General features: G+C 39.3%; 1 protein-coding gene across 4 annotated transcripts in view; it reads right to left on the bottom strand.

Moving 5' to 3' along the window:
• Nucleotides 1–1,534: 1,534 nt before the first annotated feature.
• Nucleotides 1,535–11,872, bottom strand: part of UBA6 (ubiquitin like modifier activating enzyme 6) — an 88,755-nt gene continuing 78,417 nt past the window's right edge. For all 4 annotated transcript variants that reach the window (XM_061588048.1, XM_061588045.1, XM_061588047.1 and 1 more), the window contains 6 exons: nt 10,623–10,740; nt 8,268–8,461; nt 7,079–7,206; nt 6,571–6,658; nt 5,833–5,927; nt 1,535–5,001 (listed from right to left, as the gene is read on the bottom strand). In XM_061588048.1, the coding sequence (XP_061444032.1) occupies nt 4,866–5,001; nt 5,833–5,927; nt 6,571–6,658; nt 7,079–7,206; nt 8,268–8,461; nt 10,623–10,740 (759 nt within the window). In that variant the 3' untranslated portion in view covers nt 1,535–4,865. The remainder of the gene's footprint in view (nt 5,002–5,832; nt 5,928–6,570; nt 6,659–7,078; nt 7,207–8,267; nt 8,462–10,622; nt 10,741–11,872) is intronic.

Below are 11,872 nucleotides of genomic sequence, written 5' to 3'. Positions count from 1 at the left end.
TGTTAAGACCTTTTTATTTCGGTTAGCTTTTGAATTGTAATGTGTGATATATTGTATATTTTTTATAATGTTTTATAACTTGTTTGGTATGTTATACTGTACTATGTTGTTTTATTATGCTATTGTTTGCCACTTAGAATTCCTTGGAACTGAAGCGGGATATAAACTTTTTAAATAAATAAATAAATATCTGGAGTATTAATGCTGGGAACCATTCAATCTTAGCTCAGGTTGTATATGTATGTCTCTCATCGCTCAAAAATTATGATATGAACAATATGTCCCAGAAGCACAAGCCAGTTATCAAGATGGCTTTCTCCTCCCATGCTGGGAAACAAAACAGCTTCAGCTCAAAGTGGCAGATAGGTTACCTTTTTCTCCCTTGGCAGGAAGCACAATAAATCATGGAGTGTGTGTGTGACAGCTCAACTATGAGCTCTAAGAAGACTTACCTACTTGCCTGGCAGAAGTTGGGTAGCCCCTTCCCTTGGTATCCTAGCAGCTGTGCCTGTAGCTAAGAGGTGCTATTCCAGATGTGACTGACTTGCTCTTAGCACCTCCAGAGAAAAAGGATACTTCTAAAAGTTTTTTTTAAATGGCTTTGTTACACTGGTAGCTGGTCCAATACCAGCAAAACACAGAAGTAAACCCACAGCAGTCAATAGTGCAAGAATTATAAAGGAAAGAACTTCTGTAACACCAACTTGTATAGCAGGTGAGAACCTCTGGCCCTCCAGATGATACTGAACTCCAACTCCCATCAGCCCCAGCAAGTATGACCAATGGCAAGGGATGCTGTAAGTTGTAGTTCAGCAACATGTGGAGGGGCCAAAGTTTTCTCACACCTGTGAAGAGCATTCCTGGCCACATCCTCATTTACTATCTCTCACTGGTAATTTTCCCATACTATCCTAACTAAGACACCAAAAACATTGTGACTGCAGGAACAGCACAGTGATTTTTACTCTACCTAGTTTAAATACACCCCTCTCCCATGCTGGAGGATGACCAATGGGACTGATAGAACAGAAGGCAGGAAGACCAATAACAGATGGCACCACTTCCTGCCTGGTTGTAAGAAAGAAGACGGGTAAGTCAGAGTGAAGGTTAGTGGGCTAGTGCCCCATTTGCTCTAACGGATCAGCCTCCACTGCCTTCCCCACATACAAGGTCCAAGCACAGTCCTAGAAATAAATGACAATACTTCCCTTGAGACCTCCCAAGGCCCAGAATTCAAAGCATGCTTGTATAATTCACACACACACACCCCATAAAGGGTACAAGAACTGCTGGAATACTATACTATTTCTGCCCAGCTGCTTTAGATTTTTTTGGGTATAGAATTACCCTGTGAAGGCGTGAATATATGTTGTAATACCAGGGCATGATCTCAGTTTCACACATCTTCATAGAATGACATGCCCAGTTTTTGGCATGTACTGTTGATAATAAATGTATTTTCAATGAACCACACACTTCATATTGCAACATACCCCACTGTGAGCTACTGACAAAGCTGTGCACATTTTGATGATATGTTTTCAAATTATTTAATATGAAAAAGACAAAAAGCAGTTTTCATAACTGCTTTGACTGTACATCATATTTTGTGTACACAAAACCCACTCCCACTTCAAAATGTATTGAAATAAATTCATAGATAACACAAAATGTGGAAGTATAGAGTCTACATATATATTTCTTTAAACAAACCATTCTTTATTTGAGATCACTTATGTGAGCAGAGTAATCCTCAAGGTAGACTAAGGGGCTTCAAAACACGTAGGAGCATTTGTGTGTTGACTCTGCTACCTGTTCTCTAATTTTGTATACTTAAGATCTGCAAGGAAGACTTGCTGGAAAAGGTTCTTCGAGTTTCAAGCCTACTGATGTATGACATCAAATGCAATTTTGCAAATGCAAAGACAGTCTAGTTTTTACTTTTGAACACTGATTAGTAACACACCCCTAGTCAATTTTTTTTAAAAAAATGTTAGCACAAGAAGTGATCACATCCAGACTATTTAAAAAAACACTCATTATATTCCACTGGAATTTCATGACAGCAATTCCTTGTTTTATTTCTACTCATCCTATATAGCTTTTTGAGTTCACAGTACTTTGCCTTGTCTAAAACAAAAAGATGAAAGGTTGTATTTGAAATATATACCTCTATTGCCACTATGGCAATATACACAGAGACTTCAGAGCCCCTCCTCCTCCTCCTCCTATCACAGGGCATCTATCCTCCCTGCAACCCCCATTGGCTTTAAAAGTATTTTTTGTTAAATTAACCATCCAGTTGTTATATCAAATCCATTAAACTATAACAAATTATAAAATGTAACCTGTATATTTAAAAAAATGCAATACTTCTGTGTAGTTACTTTATTTTAAGAGTAATTCCCAAATATTGGAATAATTTTCTATTTCACAGAATAAGTACGCATTTGGTGCTCATGTGCCTACAGAAATAAGAAAACAAAAACTGTAGTCGTAATGTCAAAAAAATATTGATATAACCAGGTATGATGAAGGAACGTAGTTGGAAGCCATTGTAGACTTCTGGTGGTGTTGTTTTTAAAGAACTAAACATATTGAATGTGGATTTGACTTCTCTAGTAAGGGTACAATTCAAGTTGTATTTGCGCCGGGCTGGGGGGAGTTGAATGCAGCAGGCTCCCAGCTCTGCCGGGCTCCACTGACAGAAACCACTTGTCTCAGTTGAGCCGCGGCACTGCTGGAACCCTACTGGCTCAGCCAGGGATGGACAGCTAATAGAAGCCCCAAAGGACAGCGGGCACAAGCCCTGAAAACAGGGCATTTGGGAGCATGGCAGAGGAGCAGCCAGGAGGGGGGACTTCTGCGGCATCCAACCTCCCTTCAGAGCGCTTCTGTGGGTCCCAATCCCAGCAGTATTTCCACTGGGCAATAGGCTGGCAGAGTAAACTTATTTCAATGCCTGTCAATGAGGAGTGCTTACTCCCCAGTAGGGGTATTCGCAGCAGCCAGCTTTCACCTTCTGGGTTCTGCATGTGGCTCCTGATCAAGCCAGCACTCGACCAGCCTGGCAGCTCCCAAATAGCAAGTGGATGCTGTGGAGCTTCCCGCCGGCTTCTCCTCCACTGCCCCCTCTCCCACCAGCTTTCATGACTTGAATTGCTCTGTAAAGCAGGAAGGGGAAGAAAATATAATAAAGCAACAGCTACCCATCCAATACTACATACATGAGGAAACAAAAAGTGGACCAATTATATTTCTGTAGCGCACCATTATTTCACGCAAACTGCTATGGCCAAAGTGGTTTCTCTGTTTGCCTCCTAGTATACTTTATACTGGACTATTTAAATGTCTAAGTTGTTTTGTAATTAGACATTTAAACTGAATCATGATATTTGTACTCACATGCCTAACAGAACTACAATATTGGGGGGGGGTTGTTTTAAAAGAATAGACATCCCAACATAGAACTGATTACATTTAATGCTCTTGATCTGGGCTTAAGCATGTCAAGGTCCATGTTGGGTTATGGCCAGTGTCTGCAAAACCTTCAAAAAGCTGCCAGGAGCCTTATATTCAACCCAACAGCACCAGTTGCAGAACAATAGCAATGATGGTGTAATTCAGTTTCTTGGACATGTAAACTGTGTGTTTGAATCTGCCCTATTCCATAAGAAGAATGGGACATGGTGTGGGGGTCCAATTTTCACAACAAAAGAGGTGTGAGCAAAGACTGCAAAACCCTCTTCTCACCAGCTTAACTTTGTAAGTCTATGCCGTCAGATGCTTTTCTCCTGAGCCAAGCACCAATACAGCAAGTGAGCTTGGTTCAATGTAAATGCTTGGGGTGAGTAGCCTGCAGGAAGAAAAACAGAGGACGGAGATGGATGCACTCCATCATATATTCCTTTTGCTATTTAAATAGGACCCATCCCTTTATATGTATGATTGGGCCAGAGGTTTAGAAAATATGGGGTTTACCACCAAGTGTTCAGTTTGGCCGTACATGGCTAATATGTGACTGTCAGGTAAACATCACAAAGTTCAAAGCTGTCTGAAGGATGTGACAGTTAACATGCTCCAGCTAAAAGCTCCTCACTTGTATTTTCAATTCAGATCAAGGTGTCAGTCAGACTCTTACACAGCCTGAATCACCCAGCTTCTTTAAAACAGTATGAACAAGCAAACCAGTCCTGACAGCCTACATTGTTATAAACATGTGCCTAAAACAGCCCTGCATTTTCTTCATGCTGTGTCACTTCTGGTATAGAAGGAAAGACAGAAACTTTTTTGGAAAAACAGAAATCACTTTACAAGAGCTTAGCTTCCTCTCACTGTGAATCTTTTCCAAAGCAAATTACAAGTGTTTATCTGCTTCAGAAGGGAACAATAACAAAGAAAAGTCATGTTATTGTAATGGAACATCACCAGGATGAACTGGCTTAGGGGCCAAGATGCAGTAGGAAAAAAAACAAAAGAAAAAATCAGTTTTATGGTGATATAATTGGCAGTTTCTCCAGATCTCAATTGCCACCTCTTTTAATGCTCAATGTCTGCAATCAGATTTTATATTTGCAATTCTGATCTTCCTGCAGTTATTAATAAGTAAGTTTTCTTCAAAAAGAACCATCCTTTCCAGCAAGCTTCAAGTCCTCCTTAGGTATAGATACCTATGAAAATGCTACATACAAGTAAATTGTAAATCCAATTTGCTATAGAGCTCCACAGTACATCTCACCAGCTTCCACTGTTTGTTTCTGAATTAAGGCTTCACCAAGTATATAGTACCACTTAAAAATAATAAAAGGATGGTGTGCCACACTCCTTTCATGTGGTCCTGTTATACTGTAAACAGTGCACCTGCATCAGTTATTTTCATGAGCAAAATAGTATCTCACTGGTGGTCCTGGCAAATCTTCTTCACCATCTGTTTCTGGAGCAAATGACACTGTGAGGTCCACATATTTCTTATTTGCTGCTGGTTTCACAAGTTTTTGCATCCTACAAAATAGGATTCAAATATTAAGTAGAAGCAATATATCATAAATAAACCAAACTTTTCTGAAGGACCAAAAACAAATTCAAATTAGAATCCCCAAAGAGCATTTTTAAAGATGCAACAAATTCTGGATCAGGCAAGTCCACCATTATAAGAAAACATGGGTGTATAGGGATATACTAAGGTCAATTCTGAAAGGTGTTAATTAAAAGATAAATACAAAGATAGAGCAGTTCTACGAGAGAGATGAGAGAGCTTTCTTAATCCTTTTGGATTACCATTCCCATATGGAAGGAAATGCTGCATTTTGCTCAATGATTTCTCTACCGAGGAAGGGCTCCATGCTTCCTAGACCAGCCTCACAACAAGGAAGCAGATCTGTATTCCTAAGAGATTTCTGTTTTTAAACATGTATATATTTTTGTGAATTGTGGGGCTAGAAAAGGGTGCCTGCTTGGGTTAATTAATTAAGTTTTCTTAATTAAGTTATCTGTTTTTGCTTTGTTCTGTTTTTGTTATGTGTTTGGGCAAGTGATGCAACTGGGAAGGATAAGATGATGAGATTCAGTATGTACGGAGAGGGAGATATGGCAATGAAATCTGACTAGCAAAAAATAAGGGGGCATGCTGTAACTGCCATGCCAGGAAAACATTTGAGAGTCTTAAGGTACTACTCCTCAAAACACCAGATTGGTGAATTGGAAAACATCTGCCATTCAGAATCTGATTCTCAATCAACAAGCTGGCATAGTATGCATATGGGAAGAATCGTGTTATTTGTGAACTAACATACTGCATACCATTCTCAGCTTTATTATTTAGTTAATACTTACGTCAGCTTTAATCTTTTGACATGCCCAGGCATTACAGGAACATACAGCATTTTAACTCCCTGAACCACCATAGTTGGCTCAATTCCATATTTCTCCTGTAATACATATATGCAACAAGTTGGAAGTGAACCACACAGTAAGTGAATTAATTAGAAATTTAGGAGAAATCTTGATCCAGTAAGATTTTTTTTAACATTTGCATACACTTTACAGCAGCGACAGGCAGAAATAGATCAGGAGGTACTCTTAGATCTCTGGGTGAGTTTCAGCAGATTGGCAAAGGTTTCCAACTCCCAATTGCCTAGGAATAGTAACAAAAATGACTTTGCCCACCTAAATTGCTCAAATGAAAAAACACTAACTAGGAGTAGACTTTTGTGTGAAAGGGCTGTAAGCTCAGTTCAAGTTCTGGTACTGATAAATTCCTAGGCTCAGAATGTGCTCAGAGGAACCTGATCTTTAATTCCAACCATAAGCCTTTTGCCCCTGGCTATGGTTCATAGATTGAGATGTTCTAAAAAAAAAGTATACCTAACAAGCCCGAAGTCTGCCCACCACTGCTTGACAGTATGCTCATGTGTTTTCCCAATATACTAGTGAACACAAACCTCCATTGACAGGATGGATTACAGCTTTTGAAAATTATGGTCTCTACACCACACTGCAATCTGATAGAATATGAAAGAGCAACACTGTATTCCAGATGTCCCTACTGCGTATTTAAAACAAATATCTTACTTTGACAGCATTTATGAAGTCCAAGAGTGTGAAATCATCTTTCCCGTAAACAGTCCATCGATCCCAGATTGTAAAAGATATCCCATTTCTATTGCAGAATAAGAACGTAACATACTTTTTTTATCCAAGACATATTGCTGCAACACATTGTCAACCACTTAATATAAATACAAATTTAAAATGTAAGCAAGTTGGTAACCAAGCATACCAAAGGGGAGGAAACGTTGCTTGCCTGTAAATTCCCACTCTTGGGGGTAGCAGTTGGTATCCTAGCAACTTGACCCTGCCTATAGTGCAACAACTGCCTCAATCTGCCACCTCAGGATAATGAGTCAGATTTATAAGAAATCAGTTAACACAGCGTGTGAGCATTTCTTACATTTTTCCAGTTAATTAGTTTTACTGCAAATATATATTTTAGGGTTTGGATTTTCTTGGAGCACTAAATTTGACATTAGCTACCTGGAATACACCTCATTTTGAAAAATGATTCATTCATGCTATTTACCTTATTTCTGTTTTTCTCACTTCAGCTGCTTCTGTGAAGACAATTATTGGAATGGCCAAGTTGAAAAAGCAATTCTTATACGCTTGAAAAGGGTAACCACCCACAATTTTGATCAATTCCAAAGCAACCTGGGAAAGAAATGTAAGAGCTAGAAAACTTTTCACATATCGGAAGCAGTTGTAGCATATTCTGATCTGTACAATATGCAACATGAAACAAGTTATTTGGAATCAGTCTGTGGATAGTAGAAAAATATGAATTTAAGCACCATTACAGTTTGTCCCAGGAGACTCTTTAGTTCATTAACAGTTACAAAGGAATATAGTGATCCCCAGGAAAAACTGTAGTAAATATTGGTAGTTCTCCTGTCATGAGGACACAAGTGTTGTATTTCCAGCTGGTTTCTTTTGTGTGTTAAAAGGCCACCTCACACATGATGAAACTCCTACCAAAAGCCACTTCTGCATAAAAATTCAGGTGACAGATTCTAAGGCAGGTTGCATCTTAACACATTATAAGACCATAAAACACCGTAAATAGCTAAAACATCAGCTCAAACATAGAAAATAATAATATAGAGTAAGACTGCAGCAGACCATCAACAGTAGTCAGTGGAGCATTTGCTCAGCTGCCCCAAATTACATGAATAAAAAAAGGTGCATTTCTGGCAGCGTGGAAAAGCAATGTTGCCTGCCTTATTCCAGAAGTGTGCAAATCATGATAAACTGCACAGATGTTTAATAATATTTCTAATCTGTCACAGCAAAGTGTTGTGCATTCTGGTTGTTGTTCAGGTCCTTAGCTAGAAGGGTATTTATTCCATTTTCTTTTTTGTTTAATTATATAAACGTGAAAAGCCTCAGTAGAGGCTATTGAGCATTTTACTATAGTAACATGGACATGTGGATGTTTCAGAGTTCATTCCAGACTATAAGATATTGTCTGTCCCTTACCCCAACATACCTTAACATAACCCCAGTGAGCACACTATCTCCACCAGAGGAATATTAAGGCCAAGAATTAAAATGGGACTGCATCCTTGTCCCGTGGCAAGTTAAAGGATTTTTACTAACAGGAACAGAAGCACCTTCTGCCTATCCACCTTTGGCGAATACAGATCTAACAGAGGAGCTAGCATTCACAGTACTTTTAAGTTCAAGTAAGGAAAAATGCACCCTCACTCACTCACCAAACCAGAGACAGCTGCTGTAGAAGTTGCAATGGCAGGGATAATCTTTCCAGCAATCCGTTTTGTTTTGAGTCTATCTGCTGGGTCAATGTTATACATTTTGGCTCGCAAATTTGAAGCTGCTGTTATAAAATCTATGTGCCCATTAGTGTCATCATCCTTTTCAAAAGAAAGTTCCTTCATTTGTAAGTCATCTGTTCAAAAACAAAGCCATTTATTGTTTGGGAATTCCTGGTGTCTTTAGTTCATTTTACTGAAAAGCTTCTTTTCATCTTCTTTAGGGAAGTTGTGAGTAGATTTCTTGACTATTTCATTAACTCATCATAATACTGGGGCTGGAAAGAGGGTAAAAATCAATGGGGAATCAGTGGATGGATAAGGAAGGGATAGAACCCTCATTTCTTGAAAAAGCAAGGGAAGGGCTGATTTTAAAATGAAAGAGATAAAGGAGCTTCGCTGAGGCTATTATTACATTAATGTAAATGTACTGCCTTCAAGTCGATTCCGACTTATGGTGACCCTATGAATAGGGTTTTCATGAGGCTGAGAGGCAGTGACTGGCCCAAGGTCACCCAGTGAGCTTCATGGCTATTAAAATATTTGATTGGAGCTTTTAACAACTCTTTATAAACAGTATGAGGAAGAGAGTGTGTTGTAACGAAAGCTACAATACCACAGTGTATGAAGGGATGAGATTCCTTGGCTTTTCTTGTAGAAGTTCCCCCTCATATTTGATTGTTAAGTAAACCACCCAGAGAATTTGTTTGGATGGGCAGTTTACAAATGTAATAAATAAAAAGGAAAATAGTTTAAGTCTTACTCATCCTGAACTGTTTGGATAGATCAATCTATTAATATAAACATAGCATAAAACATCTACTCATTCATGTTTGGTCTGTTTTAGACAGGTTTAGCACTCTCCAGGAGAAACCAGGTTCAGAGTTTGGGAGGGCTTCTTTACTTGGTCTTGCTCCTGGATTCTCAGGAGTAAGCTGTGACCAGGAGTACTTTTGTCCAGCTTTGAGTCCTGTGTGAACAGTACCCATTCCTGGGCAAGACACATTAGGCCACAGCCACACATGCTCTAATTGCATCAAGGTTTGACTACTGCCATGTGCTCTACATGCAGCTACCTTCAAAAACCATCTGGAATCTGCAGCTAGTTCAGCGTGCGCAGTTAGACTGTTGATAAGGGTTAGTTTCTTGGAGCATGAAACTTTTCTATACCCACCTTCACTGGTTGCCCATGCTCATTTGTTTCCAGGCACTATTAAAGGGCTGTTTATTACCTCTAAAACTCGAGCTCCTAGCAGCCAAAAAATACAAAGCCGCCGCCGCCTAGGTAAAAAGGAAGCTGGCGGCAAGAACAGGCTTTGCAGCGGGCTCGTAATAGAAGGAAGCCGCCAGCAAAGGTTGCAATAAAAACAGCCGCAACGCGAGCTCCTAGCAGCCAAAAAAAATCACAAAGCCGCCACACCTGGGAAGAAAGGAAACTGTCGGAGCGGGCTCAGCAGACGAAGAAACGACTCCACCTGAGGGGAAACGGCAGCTACCGCTGCCCCCAGAACAAAGAAAAGGTGAGGAAAAGGTAGGGTGTGAAAAAATGGGGAAGACCAAAACAAAACCCCCAACTATATCAGAATAAGAACAGTGAAAGAGAGGGGAGGCAAAAGCGGAAGCACAAACTCGCAAGCACAACCCAGTCCCACACTCTCTCACGCACAACATTCACACACCTTAACTCAGCATGGATATAACTGCCTTGGACGAAGGCAAGAATGAACTGGAGTGGGCGGGGCTTGATGCCCCTGGTCTTGACTTCAATACATTCTTGCCTTCGGACGCTAGATGGCGCTGTTACCCACGTGATGGCATGCTACCTGGGGAAAACTCCTAACAGCATGTGACCAAGATACCCAAGGGATGGCCTCATCCTATATGAACCTGCCTGTCCACTAAGGTCTTTGGGAAAGGCCCATTTGCTGTTCTACCACCATCTGAGGTGTGGTTGATGGGAGGGCCTACTCTCTAGAACGCTTCTCCTCGAGAGATCCACACTGCCCTCTCTGATACAGTAACATTCTGCCATCACCTAAGAGTTTATTTTTGCTTCAGCACATGTTTGGCCTAAGTTGTGATTTATTTTCTTTTGCTGGCTGTTTTTCTTTTTCTTATACCTCTTGGTCTCCTGAACTTACATTTTCTGTTTGTTTGCTATCTTTTCAATTTGTTGCGAATTTAATGTGCTTATGTTCTTTAATGTTTATATTCACTGACTTGAGTGTTTCTATTTGAGCTAGTGGTTTTATTTGAGCTAAAGAGATGGGATATAAATATCTAATAATTAATACTCGCCTTTTTTAGCTTCATTGGCCAATATAGCAGTCTCCAGCTGGAGTACAGCATTCCTTTCATCCTCACTGCTTATTGGAATAGGATCTGGTTTCCTCACTGTTTCATCTGTTTGAACAACCTGAAAACATCAATAGTAAACAGAACAAACATTACTGCATAAATCCATTTATGTACAAGATTCTGATTTATTAAGGCAGATTGGATGATATGCTTTCCCTACATTGTTTAATCATCAATAAAAGCTATCTAGGGGCAACATTTTTGTCAAATAGAGCAATAAACCAACAGTACAGCATAAGCAGAAATAACAATTACAAACCTTGGGGCAGATCTGCATGTGCATTTAATACATCAGACTCTGTAAATGTGGTACTTGGCACACCTTTTACCTTTACAGCACATGCGTCCAATGATTTTTGGAAGCACACTTCCTAAGAACATACTAAAGGAGGTTTATGCTGAAGAAATATAGACAACTAAATTTTTATTCCGTTTTCTACTGTAAAGTGTGTATACTGTCTGAATGAAGTTACTCAAGTTCTTGACTCAATTTTAGCAACACGTTTTGAAAAAAAATACCTTTTTTTTATAAGAATATAACCAAAGAAGTATTACAGGATAAGAAATCATACAAAACATCAAAATTGACAGGAGTTATTGGGGTCGAGTAATACACATAACAATTTATTATATAAATATTACAAAATGTTAAACATCAAGAGATTCAAGTAATCCAAAGGGATTTAGCGGCATTAATATATGGTCTTGTACATCATTTTGTGCAACGTAATCAATAAACATCCACCAAGTGGCGCTAAAGGTTGAGGATTCACCAATCCCTATAGTAATAGTACTTCATCAGAAATCTTCTCCATAATTGCAATATGGCATATTATTCCTATACTATGCTGATTTATCAAATCCATCCAGTTCCTCCCACCTTTGAACTATATCGTCTATCTAGCAACGAACAGTAAATGGTAATAAATAGTAATACTAGATAGTAATAGATAAAGGTTTTGAATTTCAGATCTAAATTGACACCTATAAATAAAAATAATACAAACAAATTGGGAATGATGAACCGCAGCCCAAAACATGCTAACCTGAGGGCATACCCACCAAAGGTGAAAATATGTACCCTTGGTGCAACAGCCCCACCAGCAATAGGCATTTATAGATGAAAAATCTGAACTGGCATCCTATACCATCAATGAAAAAAATTTAAACTAGTCTTCCTAAGGGTTGCC

The sequence above is a fragment of the Rhineura floridana genome, chromosome 11 (genome assembly GCF_030035675.1).
Source record: "Rhineura floridana isolate rRhiFlo1 chromosome 11, rRhiFlo1.hap2, whole genome shotgun sequence".
NCBI classification, from domain to species: Eukaryota; Metazoa; Chordata; class Lepidosauria; order Squamata; family Rhineuridae; genus Rhineura; species Rhineura floridana.
Note: the sequence above shows the minus strand (reverse complement) of the source record. Positions and strands in the feature narration are given on the sequence as shown.